We start from the raw sequence: 25,992 nt of genomic DNA on the forward strand, positions 1-25,992 counted from the left end.
ATAATAAAACTCTAACCAAATTCCAGTATTACAGCTCACACCTCTCCGTCTCCCTCTCACCTTTCTTCTTCGCCTCTCTCTCTAAACACAGAATATGCAGAGGCAATCATTGGGCTCGCCATCGTCGAAGCTTCACCACGGAGGAATAATACTACTGAAAGATGATACCTCTTCTTCTACATCTCCAACAAACGACGCTTTATCCGCAGGAGGTGGATTAGTTGTAGTTGAGGAAGAAGAAGAAAAGGTTAAGAAACTGAAACTGAATCCGGCGGAAATCTACATTCATTTCATTCCAATGCTCACTCTTTTCTGCCTTCTGGTTCTCTACCTTTCCTCTCACAAACCTTCTCAGATCGGTAACTCATACGCATTTTATGTGTATATATCTCGTAATTTCTTCCTACTTATTTTCTATAACGAGTTTCTCTTTCTGGGTTTAGATTTAGCAGAGTTCTATGGGTACAAGCATTTATCCGATTCTGGAGGTTTGTATGCGATTAGCCCTCTTTTTTCCAGTGAAATCTCGGTAAATAATTTCTGGGTTTGATTTCATTGGACAGATTCAAGCGAAGATATTCAGAAATTTCATCAAACCGTAGATATTAAACAAGGGGCGGTATCGTGGAAGAACCGGCGTTCTCTCCGGCTCAAAATGGCTGACGTTTAGGCTTATTTTATTTTCGGGTTCCATCTTATCTCTTCTTTTTTCTAATCTTTTCACTATTTTTTTGTGGGTTCTGTCGCAGTCTGTATCTATAGGTGTCTCTACAGTCTCTCACACGCAAACGCACAGTAACAACACACAAAAAAACCTTAACCGTCGGTGGGGTTGGCACGTGTGAGCTTAAGATTATGACCTATGGGAATATTGGGATTTATTCACACGTGTGTACCATAGAGTTCTTTGGGATGAAAAAATAAAAGAAAAACAATTTATTGCGTCATCTGGTAGACTAATTTATGCTACTGTAACAAAATATACGTGTAATGAGAGTATCAGATCATGTCATTTTCATTTAATAATGTATGAATTTAATTTTTTATTTATTGTTTTATTGTATAAACAATTAAATTATAATAAAATTCATAAATTTTCAAATCCAGAATATAATTGATTTTGGAGAGTAAATTTTCTATATAATTGTCTTGATTTATATTTGTATATACTTATTTGTGCAATATTAAAAAATGATACATGAGATGGAGCATATAATTTCATTTGGTATTTTTGTTTTTATTAAAATTTATGTAAAATTAATATTTTTTAAATGTTTTTTGTTTTATTATTATTTCAATTTTTTTAAAAATAAATTTGTTATTGATATTTTTTTTAGTTTTAGTAGTTATGGATTTTCGTGGTATGATTGAAGCAATTTTGTAGTAAAAAATATTTGTGGAGTTTTTTAAGACTCTAGAAGTGACGACTTATTGAGATTTTATCATAATTATATTATATATATATATATATATATATATATATCCTGAGCAATAATTCATCTATTGAGAGATAACTATATATTTATATTAAAAAATAATATTTTTATATAAAAATTAATTTTTAAATTCAAATAAACATAAAGACAAAATATTTTCATAATATAACTAAATATATATAATATTTTTAATAGTCAAATTTTTCACTCAAAATCAGTATATATTATATAATATTCTTTAAACATAATTATTAAAAACGATATTTGTGTAGTTAAAGTAATGCTTTGGAATAATACTTTGAATGGAGTGTTGTTTATATATTATTATTATTTTAGGTCAAATATTATGATAATAAATTTAGGCGACGATGGTTTGGTGTCATTCTTAGCAAAAAATAATTACATCGTGTACACGATGTGATTTATGATTATTATTTTTAATTATAAATGATACAATACAATTCGGTTCAGACGACTGTGATAATAAAAAAAGAAATTGATTATCCATTGAGTCTATATCTATATCTATAGATATATCCTATAAGATAAATTAGGAACACCCAACCTACACCTGCCAAATTTATAAAATTAAATATTCACTTTAAAAAATAAATAGTTCAATGGTTGAATCTAAAATATAATTATTATACTTCCAAATGGTCCACAATTTTTTCTACTATGAATTACAGCTAAATTATGTGATGTCTAGGGATTAATGTTTATCTATATGTGTAAATAAATAGAGATTTATTTAGAGACAAATTTCCCAGTGATTATATTAATAAATTCGATCGGATCTCAATTATGATAAAATCGAGTCGCCCTTAAACGTAGTAAATTGACTTGTTTTGGTTTTGTAATTTGAGATATAATTATGATTTATTGTCTTATATTGTATTGTTTGATAAATTAGAAGTTTTTGACAATTATATAAGTTGGAGTATCATAATTTCAATGCGAGCAGAACAATTGACACGTGAGAGTTCAGATTGTTGCACAGCTTAAAATATTCGAGTGGTACGTTACCACAATCTATAATTTTTGTTAAAGTGTCAAACACTTGATCTTACAATTGATAGCAGAGTCAAGATTGCGTGTTCGATCCACATATATTGCATTGAGTGCAATTATTGAAATGATGATTATTGTGGTACAATAATTGCTCTTACGAAAAAACAATCGAAATGTCATGATTGATTGTCGTATCATAGTTATTCAGTTATAATTTTCGATAAAAGGAGAAATATTTCATCTTAAATCTAAGGGGTTCGGAAGATTCGATATTATTATTGTTAATTATTTTTTTATTACAACACACGCGGAGAGAGGGGTCGAACCCAAAGAAGAGAGCTAACTAATCTGACGGATGAGATCACTGGTTTATATAAGCATGATCTCGATATTATTATTGTTATTTGAAAGCGCTTTAATGGGATATTGCAGTCATATCCATTTAATGTTGCGCCCCCCGATGATGGATAATTGGTGGAAACAGCCGGAATCCGACCGTTGGGGTCATTTACACTTTAATTATAAAATTTATTACAGTGCATAAATGAGTCTTATTACTTTTTAAATACCCAAAATATCTTTAAACTTGTAACCCAGCAAAGATTTCAATAATATAATATTTAACTTGTGCAATTGTCGACATACTATAACATAATTCTTCAACCACTCAACCTAGCGTTGTTTGGACTCTTTTTAGCCATATTAGAGGTTACATCATAAGATGGTTTCACTTATTTTCCATAAATATAGTTGGCCGTAACTGTTGGTGTTGTAAGAAATACAAATCTGAAACTATCTAGAAATTGTCGTATGAAATGTAAAAAAATGATGAAACATGACTGAGTTAGAAAGTAAGTCGAAGCTAGAGTTGGACTCTAGCTATTTAAGATGAATTTGTCTCAACACACGATGCTTATAGAATTTGTCTCACACACAGTGTCTATGGAACACAACAATCATCTCTCAATATACAACTACTTGTATTTTACGATAAGAGCACTCATCTCAAAATTTGACACGCTTACAAGATTTTTTTGTATACAACTACTTGTATTTTTGAACTTTTTGTATGAATAAACAAAAATTATATGCAAAAATATGCGGTGAATGAAACTATATGTGTATTTTCGAGTTTCTAATAGTCTAATTTATTTAATTATGAGGTAGTGATATATTTATAAGGGTATTATGTGTTTTATTGAAGTATTTTCTGTAATTGCAAGGCCTATGACTCAATTAACGTAAAAATATCGACATTTTGTGTGGACTGGTAAATGTGAATCAAGTTTTCAGACCATAGGATGAATGATTCATGATTTATGCAGTAGATGAGACACAGAAAAAAAGTTGAAAGTTTTAGATATTCACGTGGTAAAGGATTTTTCTGATGTATTTCCTTATGAAATTTCAGGCTTGCCGCATCAAAGATAAATAAATTTTCAGTATTGAGTTGATGTAAGGAACAAATCTTATTTCTAGAGCACCTTACCGTTTGGCTCCAGCGAACAATTACAGGACTTACTGGAGAAAAGCTACATCAGACCAAATATGTCACCTTAGGAAGCTCGAATATTCTTTGTAAAAAAGAAAGAGAGAATGATGAAGATGTGAATCGATTATCGGCAGTTGAATGAAACTACTACCACGTATCGATGACTTTTTTGATCAGTTGCAGGGTACATCCGTGTATTCCAAGTTCGGTCTTCGTTCTGGATATCATTAGCTTAGAGTCCGAGAGGAAGATGTTCCTAATACTGCATTTCAAGCACATTATGTGTTGGGACATCGTGTTCTTGCACCCAAGACGTAGCGGAAGTTTAAATTTTTTGCTTGGGTGTCGTATGTTCAAAAACATTCATAGGGTGTTCTAAAAAATTTACCATTGCATTCTTAATGTTTGAAATCCAAACTGTTCCGGTTTTTACGCGAAGATTGCCCTTCTTGTAAATCCCTACGAATGTTAAGCCGGATTTGATCGTCTAATCAGGTCCACGATCAGATAATGAAATCATTGTTTGGATAGTAATTCCAAATAATTTAACGTTGGGACTGCAGCATCCGAATTTCCAAAATTCGGAGACGGTACGGCGTGGTGGCGCGGCATGGAAGCAACAAAGGGAGGCCGAAATTTGTCTTCAAAAGATATGAGATGGCCGAGACTTTGCTTGAGAGGAAGAAAGGGAAATTGTATATATAGAGTGAGACTCCTAATCTAATTAGGAGTCCATCTCCCATAAGGACTCTACATATATCTTTATATTAAAACTCCCATATAATTAATATATAATGTATTTATTAACTTTTAATATACATAATATAATAATACCATATACACATATTTTATATTATCATATAAAATATATACATGTATATGTACATTAAATTAAAATAATCAATTTTAATTTGTAAACTAACTATTTGTTAATTTAATTCTAGACTCTTCTAGAACATTTATGAGAATTTTTACATGTTAGTAGTCACACTACTAGCACCAACATTTAATTAGTAAATTCACTAAATAAATGATTTCGAACTCATTATAACCCCAATTGACGATCCGAGAGCGCCGATGTATTAAGGATACAAGTCTTATTCATATAATGAAAATCAAAAATTTCGAAGGTCAAAATTTTTATTTTCCATATTGGGCAACTGCCAATTTTAGTGAACTCGTTCACAAAACAGGCAGTTTCACTCTCCTTCCTTATTTAGCAATCATGCTAACTTCCATTTCTTCCATCCTATGGAATCAGCTCATAAACTCTTTATAATCTTTCTGTTTGATCTCCATCAAACTATAGTCGTCAAATTCCAACTCATTGAGAATTGACTATCTCAACGGGAACACATAATCCGATACTTGTGTGACCATCAATGGTTCAGGGATACAGCTAGCCGTTGATTCACATCTGCATGTGATTCAGAATAACTATTATTCTTATTCGGGTTTACCCTAGTTAACCCCATTCTTTTCATCAACTCGTTGATCAAGAATGTCAGAACTCATTTCTGATTACACCCATCGGATAATGGTAATAGCGTCTAATAGCATCGTCCCATGATCCCCAAGTATCACTGATAGTGCCTGCAAGAACCTTTAGTCATGGTTAGCTTACAGTACAGTCCCTTCAATACATATATCCCGGTCGAATCTGCAAACATTGGTGTATCGAGAGTTGCATATTGGTGTATCGAGAGTTGCATATGAATTCGACAACGATGCGATTTATCTTTGAGTACTAACAGTGTCATGGTATGTGCAACTAGGAAAACACTTTTCCCTAAAGCACATTTCTTGCTCTGGCCAGATACTACTTGCACTATTAACTCATCAGATCAACGTTGTTGTATGCATAATTTCTTGTAGTGGAGTCCAATAAGGAAAGGTATAGTTGTTCCATTTTTGTCATGTGCATCAATTTATTTTATACATATATATACACATTAAATCATGTTATAACACTGCCGTGTTTTACTAATAATTTTCATATACCGCTTGACTCAAAAATAATTTGTGTTACTTGGTATATGTTCTGGTCAGTGTGTGTGGGCGTAGTTCTTGGTATATGATCGTATTTCTTGGTATACTTGTTCCATTTTATCAGTTGCCTCACTTTACTTTATACATATATATACACATTAAATGATGCTATAACACTGCCATGTTTTACAAATAATTTTCATATATTGTTTGACTGATCAAGAATGAATTTTATTACTCCATTGATTTTCGACATGATTGTTTAAAAATGAAAAATGGACTTTTGGTGTTGGCCAACGGTGAAATGATCATTTATGATTATTCAAAAATGTTGAAATTTTGAAATGAGATTTGGTTAATTACAACTCAATTAGGCTATGATAGTTGAAAAATTAGGTCGGTGCAGTTGCAAGAAGCAGGGAGAAATTGCATGCCTCATGTTGCTGATAGTGGGATAAAAACGTTAGGGAACTAGTCGAGGAACCAAGTTGAAAATGGAAACACAAGACCATGTCAAGAAGTTACAAGAAAATATGAAAAACTTGCAACCCATGTTGTTGTTAATGGGAAGGTGGTTGAGAAAATACAGTGTAGTCCCTCATTATTTTTCTTATTGATGTTATTTTTTATTTTTTTTATTTTTCAATTTATTTTTTAATTTATATATAAAAAATACAGTGTAATCCCTCATTATTTCTTATAATTATATTTTGATCATTATTTAAATATAAATAAAATGAATTATAAAAATTATTATACATGCACGCAACGCGTACATCGGTGTACTAGCGTCGAGAAGTTACAAGAAAGTATGAAAAACTTTCAACCCATGTTGTCGTTAATGGGAAGGTTGTTGAGAAAATAGGTCGAGAAACCAGTCAAATAAAAGAGCAGAAACATGACAGAATCACAAGCAACTCAACTCTCAGATAAATTGCAACAAAATTTTAAAATTTTCATATCATAATTCTAGTCAGAAATCTTAGCTATATGCTATCATTTTCGTAATCTCCCATGAAATCCTAAAACCACGTGGAAACGGAGTTTATGTAAGGGACAATACCCATGAAATCCTAGTCTCCTACACCTTCGACTCAACCCACGGTGCTCCGGAGTTCTAGAGTTTTGGAGCTAAGAAGCCTAGAATCCTCTGTAGCTTCTCTATCCTCATATGCTTCGAGGTCCTTCATCTAGAGAACACCACTAGGAGAAGTCTCTCCCCATTTCTCCCATGCGATCTTCTAAGAAGCCTGCGCCTGCTTCTTAGGCTACATATAGGAGGGTCTTACCCACTTTAGCCTGAGGCCCACAATGGTGAAGGCCAATGTAAGAAATTGTGTGCGCTGATGTAAAGCCTGTGGTGGATGTAGACGATCGAGAACTTCTGAGAAATATTAACTTGGAAACCAGAAAAGGAAGTTTCAGTAATTCGATTTGCAATGTGATAACTTGTTTGGGTAAGGTTTAATAAAGGTTTGCTTGTTTAAAAATTGTGCACTTGGTGGAGTTGAAATTAACAGTAATATTATTTATATGATAACAAAATTTTATGATAATTAATAAATCATCGATACTTATTATTTTTATTATTTGATAATGATATGATCGAGTGTTTGCCGCTTTACCAAAAACTATAGCTAGTGGTAATGATGCAATTCAAATATTTTAAAACGCATATCAGTTCAAGCGTCACGGTTCGATCGCTCTTCCAACAGGGACAATTGTCGCACCCAAGAATCTCTCTCCTAATAATTGCACTCCTTGCTATCAATGTAAATCGAACCTGTGACCTTGACCCTGATACCAATTGTAGGATCGAGCGCTTGCCGTTTTACCAAAAGCTATAGCTGGTGGTAATGTTGCAACTCAAATCTTTTAAACCGCACAATAGCTCAAGCACTACAGTTCGATCGCTCTTCCAACAGAGAAACTTATTGCACCTATCAGATAACAATAATAATTATTATTCTTCGAGTAGCTATTGTTTTGAATTTTTAATTAAAAAACAATTTTATTATTAAAAATAATTTCATTTCTTCAGTTACCGGTCATTGAAATGATTAAACCTATCATTTCATTCTCATTTTATTTCAATGCACCAAGAATGAAATATGTGTTTATAAACTATATATCGATTGGAACTAATCAAATTCACCAATTAAGACGTTGAAAATAGATCTACACTGATACCCAGGAATGAACCCATCAAGATCCGACCCAAATTCCCGGCCCATCATTAAGGACCCACAGGTGAATGGCCCATGACAAGCCCAGGTATTCTTCTATAAATACCAGGTTGGAGCGTATGATTATTGGATTCACTATATTATTTTCAACAGCGCCCTTAGCTGCTCCCCCCATATATCCTCAGTCTCTGACTTGAGCGTCGGAGGGGCTACGCCGGGACACCCTCCAGGCCCCCTCCTAACGGTCTTATTTGTGATTTCAGGCCCAGGGTAATTTTGAAGCCCGTGTCTGGATTAGTGACGCTTGCGTGGATCGGACCCTAAATTTCCCGTGAGTATCACTTGGCGCCGTCTGTGGGAATATCTGAGTTGAGACGTAGAGATGGTAGGGAGGCGAGGGAGTAGAAGAGTTAACTCAGCGTCATCGCGTCCTCAGAGGGGACCCGAACAGTCTCATGCTGAGGTGAGGCAGGAACAACCCCATCAGGAGACAAGAACTGAACAACCTCGTCAAGAGACCAGGGTCGAGCAACCCCGTCCTAATGAAAATGTGGGGAACTTGACCCTGGAGCAGTTGGGTCAATTTATCACTCGGACAGTGGATGAGGCTATGAAGAGGAACCAAGAAGCTGTGTTCATTGAAGAGCAGGCCACTCGCCAGGAGCGAGAGAAAAATGTTGAGGGCCAGCAGAGTAGAATTGAAGAGACCCAGCCCCTCCCAAGCGAAGGGAATGCAGAGATTGGAGAGATGTGGAAGGAAATACGGATGTTGAGACAACAGGTCTGAAGTAGAGCGCCGGCCTCCAAGAAAGGAAGTCCTTTTTCGCTTGCCATTCTGAAAGAAGTACTTCCCCCGAGTTTCCGACAACCGAATGTTGGAGAATATGATGGACATACCGACCCCGAAGAGCATTTGGGAAGATTTGAGAATGCGGCTCTGTTGCACCAATATTCAGATGAAGTTAGGTGTAGGGTTTTTCTGGGCACGTTAGTGAGGTCAGCCTAGCAGTGGTTTAACACTTTGCAGCCCAACTCTATACGTTCTTTTGAGAACTTCTCAGCTGCCTTCTTGCACCGATTTGCTAGCAGCAAGAGGCACCAGAAAAATTATTTGAGCCTGTTCGTGATGAAGCAGCAAGAGAATGAAACTTTACGAGAATTTGTCCAGCGTTTCAACAGTGCAGCGCTGGAAATACCAGCGGCTACTCCTGACATCATGATAAGTGCCTTCACACAAGGATTGAGGGGAGGGGAGTTTTTCAAGTCGCTGGTCAAGAAGCCCCCGTCAAGCTTTGCTGAACTGTTGGCTCGAGCTGAGAAATATGTAAACTTGGAAGATGCCCAACGGTATAGAAGGATGGAGAACCGGCACGGAGAAAGTAGAGTTGAGGGAGTGGAGAAAAGAGGAAGGAAGAGGGGTGCGGGGGAGAGAGAGGAAGACAGAACTAGAAGTAGAGGACAATTCTCATCACCTGTTCCCCTGGATAGGAGTCGTGACGAGGTGATGGAGGTGAGGGAGCCCGCGAGGAGGTGGGAGAAGTCACGAAGGGTTGAGTGCAGTGCTAGATTTCCTTCGCGGGACAGACGAGAAGGATCTGCATCCGGGAGTCGACCGAGGTCTCACCCGTCCCCTAGACGTGGTCAAGGCCCTCCATGGATAAATCAGGGGGTTGGGGAGCAGAGAGGGGAAGGTCGAGGTCAAGATGTCCTTCAGGAGCCCGTCGAACCGAGGAGGGGAACGAATGAGGATAATCACCCTACGAGAGGAATGATTCATATGATCTCGGGCGGTGCTACTGATGGAGGCTATGGGCGAGCTCGGAAAGCACATGGGAGAAAATTGGAGAACTTTGAGATATATAGTGGTGCAGACTTACCACAAGACCCCGTCATCAGCTTTGGGCCGGAAGACCTCCGAGGCGCTTGTGACTCCACATAACGATGCCTTGGTGGTGACGGCCACCATTGCCAATTATGATGTGGCAAGGATATTTATTGATAATGGAAGCTCCGTGAACGTCTTGTTCCAGAGCACGTTGGATCAAATGAAGGTGGAAGAATTTGAGTTTGAGCCGGTCTCCACCCCGCTGTATGGGTTTGCAGGACATGCCATCCCGCCGCTGGGCTCAGATTACTCTTCCCCTATCTCTGGGACGTGACTCTCGGCGGGTGACAAAGATGGATAACATTTACCGTAGTGAATACTCCCTCATCGTATAATGGAATCCTGGGGCAGCCAGCCTTAAAGGATTTTAGAGTCGTAGCTTCCACTTATCATCAGAAGCTTAAGTTTCCTGTGGGAAAGGGAGTTGGAGTCTTGTGCGGGGACCAAAAAGTCGCACGTCGTTGTTATGAAAGAATCGTGAAGGAAGAAGAAAAGAGAGGTTGCGAGCATTCGCATGGAAGCTTGAGCTCAGTCTTACAGTTGTAGAGTCATTCGCAGAAGCTTCTAAGTGGGTAACTTTGTTATGTGGAGATACAAGAGGAGCAGAGAAGAAAGTTGGAGAATGCGCTGGTTAATGCTCTAAAGAGGCCCAGGAGCACTTATCATCTTAGAGAATATTAATCTTGACGTGAATTTTGCTGTATTTTGTTTCTGAATTTATCTTAAGTTATCAGTTGAAAGATAATAAAGCCAAGTTCTTATATTAAGTTCATGGATGTTGTTGTATTGTGAGGATGAAATGAATTAAATTTTCCTGCTAAGGCATCGCCTAGCAGAGGAGCAGAGTGTAGGAGAAGAATTTTATTTTCTTGCTAAGGCATCGCCTAGCAAGGAGCAGAGTCGGGGATGAGAAAAATTTTATTTTCCTGTTAAGGCATCGCCTAGCAGAGGAGTTAGGGGGTGAGAGTGGAGAATCTTTATTTTCCTGCTAAGGTATCACCTAGCAGAGGAGTTAGAGGGTGGAGGCGTTGAATTTTATTTTCCTGCTAAGGCATCACCTAGCAGAGGAGTTAGAGGGTGGGCGCGTTGAATTTTATTTTCCTGCTATGGCGTCACCTAGCAGAGGAGTTAGGGGTGAGTGTGGAGAACCTTTGTCTTCCTGCTAAGGTGTCGCCTGGCAGAGGAGTTAGGGGGTGAGCGGAGTTGGGGATGAGGAGAAGTTTTATTTTCCTGCTAAGTTTATCGCCTAGCAGAGGAGAGAGTTGGGGAAAAGAAAAATTTTATTTTCCTGCTAAGGCCCGGCTTAGCAGAGGAGTTAGAGGGTGGAGGTGTTGATTTTATTTTCCTGCTAAGGCATCGCCTAGCAGAGGAGTTAGAGAGTGAGCGCGTTGAATTTTATTCTCCTGCTAAGGCATCGCCTAGCAGAAGAGTTAGAGGATGGCGGTGTTGATTTTATTTTCCTGCTAAGGCCCGGCTTAGCTGGCTTAGCAGAGGAGTTAGAGGGTGGAGGTGTTGATTTTATTTTCCTGCTAAGGCCCGGCTTAGCTGGCTTAGCAGAGGAGTTAGAGGGTGTAGGTGTTGATTTTTTTTTCCTGCTAAGGCCCCGCTTAGCAGAGGAGTTATGAGGTGAGAGTTTGATTTTTTCTGCTAAGGCCCGGCTTAGCAGATGAGTTAGAGGGTGGAGGTGTTGATTTAATTTTCCTGCTAAGGCATCGCCTAGCAGAGGAGTTAGAGAGTGGGCGCGTTGAATTTTATTTTCCTGCTAAGGCATCGCCTAACTGAGGAGTTAGAGGATGGAGGTGTTGATTTTATTTTCCTGCTAAGGTATCACCTAGCAGAGGAGTTAGATGGAGGAGTTGAATTTTAATTTCCTGCTAAGACCTGGCTTAGCAGAGGAGCTAGAGGGTGGGGGTAGTGAATTTTTATTTTCCTGCTAAGGCATCACCTAGCAGAGGAGCAGAGTTTGGGAGGAGAAAAATGTTATTTTCCTGCTAAGGCATCGCCTAGCAGAGGAGAAGAGTGGATGATGAGAATTAAATTTATTTTTCCTGCTAAGGTGTCACCTAGCAGAGGAGTTAGAGGGTGGAGATGTTGAGTTTTTATTTTCCTGCTAAGGCATCGCCTAGCAGAGGAGCAAAGTTTGGGAAGAGAAAAATTTATTTGGTTAGTCGATAACAAAAGATGTTTACGGGGAGCAGAGTTTACGGGGATCGACCTGCCCGGTCAGGTCGTGGGGGTGTGGGGGCAACGCCCCCATAACTTTTTCAGAAATCACACAATCATTCGCAAGGGAATATATCAAATTTCTCAACATATTGGACGAGGCGAAGGCGTGGGCGAAGGCGTGAGGGCGAGCATGTGGCGCGAGGGCAAGCGTGTGGCGGGCAGGCAGGCTCTCGGCGAGCTGGCGTGGCGTGGCGGGGGCGAGCAGGCGCTCGGACGAGCCGGAGTGGCGGGCGAGCTGCCAGGTGCGGGCGAGCTGGCGTGTGGCGCTCGGGCGCGCGGCGAGCAGACGCTTGGCGGGCAAGGGTTAGAGCGGCAGGCGAGGGGCTAGGGGCGAGCTGGTGCTCGGGCGAGCTGGAGTGGCGGGCGAGCTGCGGGGTGCGGGCGAGCTGGCATGGCGTGGCATGGCGTGGCGCTGGCGAGCAGGCGCTAGGGTGAAGGCATGGCCGAGGGCTTGAGGGCGAGCCGGCGCCTAGGCGAGCAGGCGAGCGTGGTGCGCGAGGGGGCGAGTGCTTCGGCAGGGCGCCGGACGAGCTCGGTGAGGGCGTGGCGCGCGGGAGCTGTGCGGCCGCGCGGGGCAAGGGCGCCGGGCGAGCGCGCGAGGGGGCGAGGCGCGCAAGGGCGGACGTACGCTGTTGGGGCTGGCGTGCAGGCGGCGAGGTGATGATGAAGCTGTGCTAGGTTTAATATTTGATTTGTTTCCAACTTTTTGGAGACTGACGGAGGGCTGGAAGAAAATGCACAACTCACGTGTTGTAAACCGAGAACAACGCAATCAATCGAACTTTGAACCTACGATTCAGTTCGACTCGGGAGGGGGAGACTGGTGATACCCAGGAATGAACCCATCAAGATCCGGCCCAAATTCCCGGCCCATCATTAAGGCCCACAGGTGAATGGCCCATGACAAGCCCAGGTATTCTTCTATAAATACCAGGTTGGAGCGTATGATTATTGGATTCACTATATTATTTTCAGCAGCGCCCTTAGCTGCTCCCCCCATATATCCTCAGTCTCTGACTTGAGCGTCGGAGGGGCTACGCCGGGACACCCTCCTGGCCCCCTCCTAACGGTCTTATTTGTGATTTCAGGCCCAGGGTAATTTTGAAGCCCGTGTCTGGATATGTGACGCTTGCGTGGATCGGACCCTAAATTTCCCGTGAGTATCATACACTAATGCACAAATCATGCAACTCTCAAAAATTTCCATTCAATTCTTGGTTCCACTTAGTGATTTTGGTATCACATAGTAGTAATTCTTGATATTTATATTCCAAATAATAAGAATCCATTTTGAGATCAGTAGTTACTTTTTATGAGGACCAAATAATCTTGGTCCATCTTTCTGTAACCTGTTGTAAAAGGTTTATACTCTGTTTAGACAAATATTTATAGAACATTTTTATACAAGTATTTTTTACAAAATTTTTATAAAATGTTTTAAAAGTTATTTTAAGAATAAATATTCATTTGAACAACTATTTTATAAAAACTTTTTTACAATTAAAAAAGTGTTGGAACAACTTTATATATTACTCAAAAACATAAAAAAAATCTTTTACTTATTCTTTAAAAACTATACTTAGAGAACAGTTTTTTTTAAAAAAATATTTTTATATATTTTTTTTTATAAAAATCTTGTCGAAAAAAATACTTTAAAACTTTCAATTATAAAATTTTAAAAATATTTTAAGTACTTATTCAAACATAGCCTTGTTATTCTATGAATTTTAAGCATTTTGATCCTCGTACTAATATATCATTGAAAATAACTGAAAGAGACGTTAAAACGATATAGTTATCCTATTCAGAAGAGTATCCAATTTTGGTTGGTTTTATCAAATAATAAATTTGCGAGACTGTTTATGTAGGACCGAGTGCTTAACCATTTACTAAAAGATATAGCTGGTGGTAATGGTGCAACTCAAAATTTTTAAACCGCACAACAGTTCAAGCATCATGGTTCGATCATTCTACCAAGTAGGAACAATTATTGCACCCAACAGTTTATACTTTACAAATTGAATTATCCTTTTGATAAATCGCAAATAAAATGTCTAAAAAATTTAAGTACATTTGTCAAAAAATAAAAAAAAAATTTAAAGTACAACCATTAGGGATTAAAAAGTGTAATTATTCCAGGCCAAAATATTTCTTGTGGGCTTTAAATTGTGACATAGAATTTGTGGGCATGATGGAAAGATCTTTACATCTTGGATAAACGTGTAATAAAAAAAAGGTTCCACCATTGCTAGCAATTGATGGCACAGGCTGGCTCCTCATGATTTCACGTGCCGTCTATCCTACTCTTTTTTGTTATTTCTTATAGAGCATGTGACGTCACATATTTTAATATTATTCAAAAATTAGTTAATAGAATTTAAATTAATAAAAAAATAACAATATAGTGGTATTATTACGTGATTGTGTAACAGGTGGAGCATTTGTAGGGATGTCAATTTTTCCCATAGATTTGGGGATTTTCCAAACTCGAAAAAGTAGGGATCGAGACTGGTATGAATGTGGGGATGGAATTCGGAGACGGAGATGGGGATGGCAAACTCGCCTTCACCTCACCCCATTGCCATCCCTAGGCGTTTGTTTAGGGTGAGAAAAGATGTACATCGAACAAAAATTATAGACGGTGAGAAAAAAGTGAATTACATGGAAGGATGGATGTGAATGATATATATAGAATTTATTTAACAACACACAATGTTTTTTTTATATATATATTACATTTTAACCATCAAAATTTAAAAATATTGAAAATTTAAGGATTTTTACGGCTCAAATTCTGGTGTGTGGACGTGCCAGACTCAAATCGCATCAAATAGTGATAAAATAGTGCGAATATCTGAGTTCTAACCAGACGTTGTGAGTCTTGATTCGATTTTCAATTCTAGTATCCTCGGATTTCGATGCAATGTAACTGAAATTTATGCAATGTAATGAAATGTCCAAGGAAAACAAATTTTCAAATAAGATGAATGCAAGATTATATCACTAAGAATTAAAAACAACATTTCCAAATTAGTGGTTCTCCACTAACTGCAATATCAGTATTGGAAGTTCACCAATTTTTTTTGTAGTTCCTGCAGTCTCCTGGGAGGCTTTAATTTACTGATGCCCATGGTTAAAATGTTTAATAGATTAAATGATGAATTAGTAAGCTAAATTAATTTATAAGTTAAACATGGTTATCAGAATATAATAATCGGTCAATTGGAATAAAGATAAAAACATAATCTGTCGACCTCCTAATAAGTGAGTTCTTACATTTCGATAAAAAAAATGTTGAATTTTTAAAAGTATAAGAGGAATATTTAAAATGACTTTATGTTGATATATATTTGAACTCTGTCAAAATGATCTGAAAGATAACTTGTTGATATTTTAATTGTCATCATCCTTTCATCTTTGGTCCATTGATCAATCTCAACTGTAAACATGGTATCAGGCGGTGAGGCAACAGTAACCACTTTTCCGTTATGTGCCTTGGCGGAGAGTTGACGGGGACACCAGCAACCACTTTTTCGTTACTGGGCTTTGGCCTATGGAAATTCGGTGTTGGGTTCCCACGGGGCTTTGTCCCGTAAATTGATTCCACTTGGGCTTTGTCCATCACGGATCCTCATGCTCTTACCGTCACAATCAAGTCACTTCATTCAAAACATTTTCAGCATTTTCACCACTTTATAAAATACATGCATAAATATCATTTTCTTTTAAACCAAGCATGCAACATATCTTTTAGCATTTATCAATTTTCATCATAAAATTCCATAACCTTTCAAAATAAGCATTTTAATATTCATTACAATATTCAGGACATCGCCAAGACTCATAATATTTTTCAAGTGTAAAATGATTGTTTTGCCCCTGAAACCCTAGTTTTCTCATTTTACCTTGAATCTTAAAACTTCGACCCAAATTCATCTAAACTTGCCACACCTTAAAGCACATCCATGAACATTTCTTAGACGTAAAATTAAGGCCCTTGACTAAATTTTGTAATTCGTTTTAAACTTGAATCGAAATCTCGATTTTAACCCGAATCAACCCGAACTTTAACCATAACCTAGTAACACCTAATCAGACCCTTTTCAGCCCAATTCAAGCCATTTAGAGCCCTTTAGAAATGCCTAGAACTCTACTGAAATATTTTGCGCAAAACGACTAAAGCCCAACCTCAACAAATCACATCTTCTTCAATCCTAGCCCCTAACCAATGAGACCAGATCTAAACCAACCACACTAGGACCATGACCGAACCACTTGGACCCCTCTTGGACCAGCCCTATGCGCCATGCTTGTGAGGCTCCTAGCCATGAGTCATGGTGGTCCACGCACGGCTGGAGGGGCTCGGAAGTGCAGGCGCACGGCTAGGGCATGTCCTATCCGTGTCGCTTGCAAGTTGGATCGCACCATGCACGATGGTGCATGGTGCGATCCAACTTGCAAGCGACACGGATAGGACATGCCCTAGCCGTGCGCCTGCACTTCCGAGCCCCTCCAGCCGTGCGTGGACCACCATGACTCATGGCTAGGAGCCTCACAAGCCCAACCCCACGCCTGGACAGCCCCTACATACCCCTTTTTATATTTTCTTCCAAAACCGTGCCTTAGCCCCATGGAAACCCTAGGTATGGTTATCAATTCGGGTGGGTCGGTCTGTTGCATAGTACTATTTAAAAATTGCTCAACCCAAAACTGACCCGAACTCGATCCAACCAAAAAACTCCCAACCCGAACACGAACCCGATTGACTCGATTTTTTTTATTTTTTTTTAAAAAAATAAATTCAAAAAAGTAATAATAATATTTTAATTTAAACACAAAATAATAAAATCTCTCTTATATATATGATTTAAATTTAAAAGTCAAATTGTAGAAAAATAAAGTATATTTATTAAATTAAATAAACATTTTTTTTAAAAAAATATACAAAATAAATATTAAATTATGAAAATTTATGATATAAATATAAAATAAATATTTTTTCAGAATACAATATATAAAAATGTAGGGAATATTCATTAATTTTATTTTTTTAAAAAAAATTTAAAATGGGTTGAACCGAACCCAACCCGATATTTTTTCGGGTGAGCTATCTGGTCCAACTCGAACCCGAAAATCTCAAACCCAAACCTGATTTTTTTCGGGTTAAACAGTATCGGGTTGGTGGTCGAGTCTGATTTTGACACCCCTAACCCTAGGTTTTGTGCAGCCCATTTTTCCTTCTTTCCAGCCTTGTATAGCCCCATCTAGGACCCCTTAATAGCCCTAAATCAAGCCCATATCATCTCTAACCGAGCAGCCCCTTGTGCAACATCAATATCATGAGTTTCATGTTAAGAAATTCAAGTTTTCCCATGAATATAACAAAAAAACTGAAAATAATAAAAAATATATCAGGTTTTTCATGCAAACATGTATATTCACACGTATTATGGCAGAAATGATGAGGAAAAAAGAATAAGACGTGTCTTTGCGTGATTCAAGCACAAATATTCAAGTCTTGACGCGAGGGAACGTTTCTGGAGTGACAAGGAAGACCTTGCTGCATTTTTGCCTCTCAAATTCGGCGTGTACAAGCCTTAGGGACGTGTAGGTGTGTGCGTGTGTTGCTAGGGAAGAAAACCCTAGGTTTCTTGGTGTTGTGCGTGAGTTTTTGTAGAGATTTAGGGCTTGGAAGTCATGTTTTAGATATAAATATTTTAGTAGACAACTAGGTTCAATAACTTTAGTATAATAGGCCCGCTAAAATATAGGAAAAATATCTTGTTTAGGAAAGTTTTCGAAAATATTAGTTGAGTCTCCAAAAAGTCCTTATTTTTGTCAAAAATCGATTACCGGTTTAAAATATGACTCGACTGTATAAAAATACCTCAAAAGACATCATTTTCAAAAATTACTTATTAATTATACCATATATTAAATAATTTAAAATAATCATTTAATAAAAAATATTTTTCCTTTACAGTCATTGGTCTCTGTTACTCTGTCGTGTCTCGAATAGCCCTTGAAAACAGTGTTTTATGCATTCCAATAGAAATCCATATTTTAACATGTAAACATGCCTATCACATTTAAGTAATGCAATTAAAATAATTTAATTAGACATTTTCTATTTTTTTAGATTTGCATGGAGTTGAATTACATTATCGTATTTTGAACTTTACAATTTCTCCCTCCTTTAAATGAAATTTCATTCTCGAATTTAATACTTACCAAATAACTCGGGGTAGCGACTCCTCATGCCAGTCTCAGTTTCCCAAGTAGTTTCCTCCTTCCGAATGATTTAGCCACTTGACTTTAACAATTTAAATAATCTTATTCTGAAGCCTTCTTTCTTGCCTGTCCAGAATCTGTGTACGCCTTCCCTCGTATGACATATTTTCCGTCAACTACAGAGGTTCATAATACAGTACATGTGAAGTAATCGACATGTATTTTCGCAGCATCGAGATGTGGAACACATAATGCACTTCAGCCAGCATCGGTGGCAACGTCACTCTATAAGCTAATGTTCCATTCTTCTCCAGAACCTCAAACGACACTATGAACATCGGACTGAGTTTGCCTTTCTTGCCAAATTGCATAACACCCTTCATAGGTGCTACCATCACCAACACGTGGTCACCCACTACAAACTCTAGTTCCCTACGTCGCTTATCAGCTCAGCTTTTTTGTCAGCTTTGAGAAGTCTTCATCATGTCTCAAATTTCGAATACCAGTTCCGCTGTCTGTTTGATCAAGTCCAAACCGAATGTTCCTCTTTCACCAACCTCATCTCATTGTAACGGTGATATGCACTTTCTCTCGTAAAGTGCCTCATAAGGAGCCATACCTATAGATGACTGATAACTGTTGTTATATGTGAACTCCACTAGAGGTAACTTCGGTTCCCAGCTGCCTTGGAAATTGATCACACAAGCTCGGAGTAGATCCTCCAGAATCTGAATCACCCTTTCAGGCCGACCATCAGTCTGAGGATGAAACGATGTACCGAACAACAACTTCGTCCCTATAGCTGAATGCAGACTCTTCCAAAAGGAAATGTGAAGCTCGGATCTCTGTCGGAAACAATAGACGCTGGAACAGCTCTGCGTATTGAGTCATAGTGAATGTCCTCTTAATAGGTAGAAAGTGTTCTGATTTTGTAAGACGATCAACTATCACCCAAATGGCGTTGAATCCCCTGATAGTCCTTGGCAATCTCACTACAAAATCCATCGTGATATTTTTCCATTTCCACTCGGGGATAGGAAGTGGCTTAAGCTACCCAGCTGGCCTCTGGTGTTCTGCCTTAACCTGTTGGCACGTCAAACATTCAGACACAAAACGTAAAATGTCTCGTTTCATGCCCGGTCACCAATACAATGACAACAAATTCTTATACATCTTCGTACTTTTAGGATAAATGGAGTATGGAGTATTATGGGATTCCTTCATAACAACATCTCTCAGTGAATCACCACTAGGAACCCAAAGTCGATCTCGATATCGAACTATTCCATACTCATCTGAATACTGCTTCCAACCCTTAGATTCATTTCTCAGTCTCCATTTTTGTAATTGCTCATCAGAAGACTGACCTTCACGGATTCTATACCTCAGAGTCGACTGAACTGATACAGTAGAAATATTAGGAGCCTCGCCACTAGCATACACTGCAAGCTCGAATCAGCTGAATCTCTGCTTGCAATGGTCTCTGAACTGACAACTGAGCGATAACTGCTGTCTTTCTATTTAAAGCGTCCGCAACTTCATTAGCTTTCTCGAGATTATAACTAATGTTGCAGTCGTAATCCTTCACCAGCGCTAACCATCTCCGTTGCCTCATGTTCAACGCTTTCTGGGTGAAAAATTACTTCAAGCTTTATGATCAGTGAAAATCTTGCACTTCTCCCCATATAAGTAATGTCTCCAGACCTTCAGAGCAAATGCTACTGCTGCAAGCTCGAGGTCATGAGTCGGATAATTCTTCTCATGAACCTTCAACTATATATATGCATAGGCTATCACTCGATCATTTTGCATTAGGACTACGGCCAAACTAAGCTTCGAAGCGTCTGTATAAAGAATATACTATGTAACATCCCGTAATAAAATAACTAACACTACTTTAAAATATGCGGAAAATAAAATTTTTGTTATTTAAATAGTAAACTCAAACCTTCTGAATTTAAATTAAATGATCGAATAAATTCTTGAAAATAATCCGAGTACAAAATATTTTCATGGCATAAAAAATATCATTAATCACTATTGTAAAAGTGTTATCCAAAACGAGCATTTGAAAATACTTGTTTGCCAACGAAATTTTGAATAAATAAAAACTAGAGTAAAAATTTAACGTTCATAAAATCCTTTCATAACAATAGCGGTCCTCGAATTCACACTACACACAGTCCGAGCAAGCTCACTGGTCAGCACCTCCTGTCTCCTCAAAGGCATCAACATCTGCATCGATCAAGTCTAGTGAGCCTAAAGACTCAACATGCATAAACCAAGAATAGCAAATAGTACTTAATAAAATCACATGCATTTAAAAGTAACGAGTACGAAATAACAACTGAAGTACATAAACATAGACGTGCCATAACTGCATAACATTTTCATAAAGTGCTTCTATCATAATATACATAATCATACTTAATAAATATGTTCAAAGCAAGTTGCCCGTAATATAAATCGTCTGATCAGACTAAACCACAGTACTGGGATGGCAGGGATCACCACAGCCTTTCGACCGGATATCCACTCCCACATACATAAATCTCCGGTCATACTTTACCGGGTGGAGAGGTTCCGATCATAATTTACTGCTTTCCAATCCATAATCATATATCCCCATTCATGCTTACCGGGTGACCACAAGACAAATCACATACCTCCAAAATAAAATATTTTTGCACGTCGATCATACTTAAAAACATCGAAGACTTCGTTGGAACACTCTGGACATGCTGTCCTAACCACAACAACAAAGATTCAGGAGATCCCAACAAAGCCTGCAACCAAAACTTGAGAAAACGTGAAGAACATGCACAAATTTTCGCAGCTTGAGCTGTTTTACGACAAAAATCATATCTATCTCATTTTTTATAAAAAATTAAGAATTTACTATTGAATCGAAGATAACACAGAGTAATACAAATCATATGTTGACAACATATCCAGAAAATCAACATATAAGTCGCAGAATTCGAAATAACAGAGGGTGACATGTTTTGTGACATAGAAATTTTCACAGCTTGTGCGGTTTTACAATAAAAATCATATCTCCCTCGTTTCTTATCAGAAAATTACAAATTTACTATCGAATTGAAGATAACATAGGGTACTACAAATCATATGTTGAAAAAATTTCCAGAAAACCAACTTATAAGTCGCAGAATTCGAAATAACATAGTGTGACGTGTTTTGTGACATAGAAATTTCACAGCTTGTGAGCGGTTTTTACAATCAAAATCATATCTCCATCGTTTCTTATCAGAAAATTACAAATTTGCTATAGAATCGAAGATAACACAGTGTGATACAATTTCATATGTTGGAAAAATTTCCAGAAAACCAACCTATAAGTCGCAGAATTCGAAATAACAGACGGTGACGGATTTTGTGATACATAAATTTCACAGCTTGTGCGGTTTTACGATAAAAATCATATCTCCCTCGTTACTTATCGAAAATTACGAATTGCCTATCGAATCGAAGATAACACAGAGTGCTACAAATCATACATTTAAAATATTTCCAGAAAACCAACCTATAAGTCGCAGAATGTTAAATAACTAGAGGATGACATGTTTTGTGACATAGAAATTTCACAGCTTGTGCGGTTTTACGATAAAAATCATATCTCCCTCGTTACTTATCAGAAAATTATGAATTTGCTATCGAATCGAAGGTATTACAGATAAATAAAAATCATATGTTGAAGACATTTCCAAAAAAACGGACCTATAAACACCAGGAATCGAAATTACAGAAATGGCGGGTTTGTGACTCAAAATTTTCAGAAATCTTTTAAATCTTAATCCATCAAACTTTGCACATAACGAATGAATTTTCATGCACAACATACATCAAATTACATAAGATAAGATCGATGCGTAAAAGAAAAGTTTATACATGCCTTTGCGTTAAAACACACGAAGATAATGAATACCGAAGTGGTGGAATACGGGGGATGATCGGGAGACACTTGCTGCATGTTTTCTTGCTAGAAAAAGAACGTGAATCTTTAGAAATTTGCAAGTAAGAGGTTGAGATGGTGGCTACTGAAAAAAGAGCTTAGAACCCTAGCTTTCTACCTCCAATTGTAACGTGTGTGTGTGCCCGCACGTTGTGTGTGCTGCGCGCGTGAGTTATAGGGTTAATTAAGGTTAAAAAATTCTTAGTTAAATATTAGTCGTAAATTATTACTAATCTAATTATTTAATTCCTCACAAAGATTTAATAAAATAATTAAGTACCAAAATTTCAAGATTATTTCAAAATTTCGAAAAAAGTTAAAAGGAGTAATTAAAAATTCTATTTTAACTTAAATACTAATTAAATACATTAATTAAGGCATTAAATTCATTATAAAATGTTTTACATACAATTTAAGGATTAAATCCCAAAATTTAAATTTTAAAAGCTTAAAATCTTTTAAATCGTCTAATAATTTAAATTGAATTTTAAAATGCTAAAATTTATAAATCATTTAAAATAAAAAATTTTCTTGGCTTAAATAAAAATATAACATTTTATTAAATCACCTACATCATTTTCGGTCTTCTTTCCCCGATCCCGCATCGCATATTCTCCTGAAAAGTAAAAACTCGAGAAAACATTTTAATTTTCATAAAAATAAACATATAAACATTTAGCATCAATTAAATCATGTAACATGCACCATTTAACTCATTTTAAATTAATTAAATAAGTTAACAAATTAAATCATGCATGAGGTTTACGTGTACTGGTTTTCGGGCACTACATACTCCCCTTGCCCTGATGACATCTATAGAACTGGCGTTGAAGTCAAATCTTGATTCAACTTCTCGAAACTCTCTTGGAAGTCACATCCCCAAACAAACTTCACATTCTTCTTCGTCAAGGCGGTCAAGGGTATTGCAATAAAAGAGAATCTCTGAATGAACTTCTGGTAGTAGTTCGCTAGACCCAAGAAACTGCGGATCTCGGTCACACTCTTAGTACTAGCCAAATGCTTCGACCTTGCTGGGATCGACTTCAACTCCATCTCTAGAAATAATGTGGCCTAAGAACGCCACTCTCTCGAGCCAAAACTTGCACTTGCTGAACTTAGCGTATAGCTTTCTGTCTAACAATAACTGTAGAGCCGTTCTTAAGTGCTGACTGTAATCTTCTCTGCTCCTCGTGTAAATCAGAATATCATCTATAAAGACTTTGATAAACTGATCCAGATACGGCTGAAATACGCGATTAATGAGATCCATGAAGATCGCTGGCGCATTGGTCAACCCGAATGGCATCACCATAAACTCGAAGTGCCTATATCGAGTCCTAAAAGTCGTCTTATGAACATCTGACTCATTCACCTTCAACTGATAGTATCCTGAACGAAGATCTATCTTCGAGAAAATAGAAGCTCCCTGCAACTGATCAAACAAGTCTTCGATTCTAGGCAAGTGATACTTATTCTTGATGGTGACTCTATTCAGCTCACTATAGTCAATGCAGAATTGCATACTACCTTCCTTCTTTGTCACAAATAATACCGGTGCGCCCCACGAAGAACAACTCGGGCGAATAAAACCCTTGTCCAGCAACTCCTGAATTTGATCTTTCAGCTCATTCATCTCGGCTGGTGCTAGACGATATGGTGTGTTAAAAATTGACATTGTATCCAGCATCAAATCAATAGAAAATTTCACATCTCGATCTAGTGGAATGCTAGAAACGTTCTCATGAAAAACGCTAGGAAAGTCTCTGACAACCTCAACATTTCTCTAGCTCCTGACTGTCCGGAACAGGTACTGAAATAACAATAGCTAGAAAAGCTTTGCAGCCTCGTCTCACAAGTTTCCTTGCACAGATGCAGGAGATAATGTGCGACTATTTGCTTGTTCTTTGCTGACTCAAAGACAAAAGATTTATTGCTAGACGGTCGAATAGATACAGACCTCTGCCGGAAATTCATCGAAGCTCCATTCAAAGATGGCCAATCCATACCAAGAATGATGTCGAGCTCAAGGATTGGGAGTACGATGAGATATGCCTGAACCACATTCTTCAGTAAACTAAGCTCTAGATTCCTGACAATACTTGTATTAAACATCTGATCACCAGAAATAATTGAAACTCTAAAGCCCAAATCCAAATCCTCGGTATAATTTTCAATTGCTTGACAAACGTCTCAGATATGAATGAGTGTGTAGCTCCTGAATCCAATAATGCATAGGTAGCTACACCTAAAATAAATATCATTCATGCGACAAATATACCAGCAAATCCAATCGAGTCGAAAAATTAAAGAATTCCAATCATTAGTAACCCAAAATTCTCGAAAATTTCCTCACTTAACCCTTAGTAAACCTCGCAATTACACAATCTTCCCAAAAATAATTTTAGAAAAGTGTATCACAGTCCCTTACTTTCTCGAAATTCTTTCACTTTGGGCCCTCAAGTCTCAAAATTGCATATTTTCCCCAAATTATTTTCGAATTTAATCAATTCAGGTCCTAACTTCTCTAAATTTACTGTTTTGATCCCTAAATTCCAAAAATTTATGGAAACAGCTCCTGATTTTCTAGAATTCGCAAAACAACCCCTGAAATTCTCAAACTTTGCAATTTAGTCCCTGAATTTTTTGAAAATTCAAAATTTCATCTTGCAACTTTCGGTCATCTCAATTTCAGTCCCTGGGCTTCTCAAATTTATAGATTAACACCTGAATTCTCGGACTTGTGCATTTATACCCTAAGCTCTCATTTTTTGCAATTTAGTCCTTAGAGTTTTTGATTTATGCAATGTAAACCTCATAATCTTTATCTTCGTTTTTAAGCCCTGTAATTCTTAAATTGGTTCAATTCATTCCTTTACTATCTATTTTACTCAAAAAAAACAAATACTGCAGTTAAAGTCATAAAATCGTAAACGTCAACCCAAACCTAAAACTAGCATTTTCAAAAGTAGCATGAACGTCATAAATCCTCTCAAAATCACTCATTCGCATAAAAGTCATGAAAATATTCAAAGTACTGTAAAATTAATAACAGTGAAGAACACTAATCAGTCCAGCCAATTCAATTATCCAGCCCTTCTGTCTCAACAGAAATATCTTCACCAGCATCATTCACACCTAGTGAATCTAACGACTCAGCAAGCCTTAACCATAGTAACGAGTAATATGTAGACATCCACAAGCAACAGTGGAAAATACTTTTTATAACATAGCTTCATATGAACATGCATAAACTTAAACATTTTCTTTTATCATATATTTTTCCTTTCATCATACATATAAATTTCCTTTTGGGGGTGGGGGGTGGTGGAACTCAATTCATTAATTGTGGCCATCCTTTCATCATTCGGTTCATTGATCAATCTCAGTTGTAACCATGGTACCAGGCGGCTAGGCAACAATAACCACTTTTCTATTTTGTGCTTTGGCCTATAGTTGGCGGGGACATCAGCAACCAATTTTCCGTTACTAGGCCTTGGCCTATGGAAATTCGGTGTTGAGTTCCAAAGGGGCTTTGCCCCGTAAATGGGTTCCACTGAGCTTTG

General features: G+C 37.5%; 1 protein-coding gene across 2 annotated transcripts; it reads left to right on the forward strand.

The window, feature by feature from the left end:
• Positions 1–8: 8 nt before the first annotated feature.
• LOC142526788 (uncharacterized) lies at positions 9–1,050 on the forward strand. Of its 2 annotated transcripts, none has more exons than XM_075631378.1 (3): positions 9–359; positions 453–488; positions 564–1,050. In XM_075631378.1, exons 1-3 carry the CDS (start codon positions 95–97, stop codon positions 668–670), a joined length of 408 nt encoding a protein of 135 aa, XP_075487493.1. In that variant the 5' UTR covers positions 9–94; the 3' UTR covers positions 671–1,050. The 2 variants fall into 2 exon arrangements, with proteins under 2 accessions (XP_075487493.1, XP_075487492.1); XM_075631377.1 differs by having other exon boundaries at positions 14–359; positions 444–488.
• The last annotated feature ends 24,942 nt before the right edge of the window (positions 1,051–25,992 follow it).

Source organism: Primulina tabacum, chromosome 15 (assembly GCF_025594145.1).
Source record: "Primulina tabacum isolate GXHZ01 chromosome 15, ASM2559414v2, whole genome shotgun sequence".
In the NCBI taxonomy this organism is placed as follows: Eukaryota; Viridiplantae; Streptophyta; class Magnoliopsida; order Lamiales; family Gesneriaceae; genus Primulina; species Primulina tabacum.

What these genes read in the sequence shown, in the direction of transcription:
- LOC142526788 (XM_075631377.1), top strand. Translation starts at nt 95, where the DNA reads ATGCAGAGGCAATCATTGGGCTCGCCATCGTCGAAGCTTCACCACGGA. An exon ending in TCACAAACCTTCTCAGATCG is followed by an intron (nt 360 to 443) that starts GTAACTCATACG and finishes TTCTGGGTTTAG; the next exon opens with ATTTAGCAGAGTTCTATGGG. An exon ending in GCATTTATCCGATTCTGGAG is followed by an intron (nt 489 to 563) that starts GTTTGTATGCGA and finishes TTCATTGGACAG; the next exon opens with ATTCAAGCGAAGATATTCAG.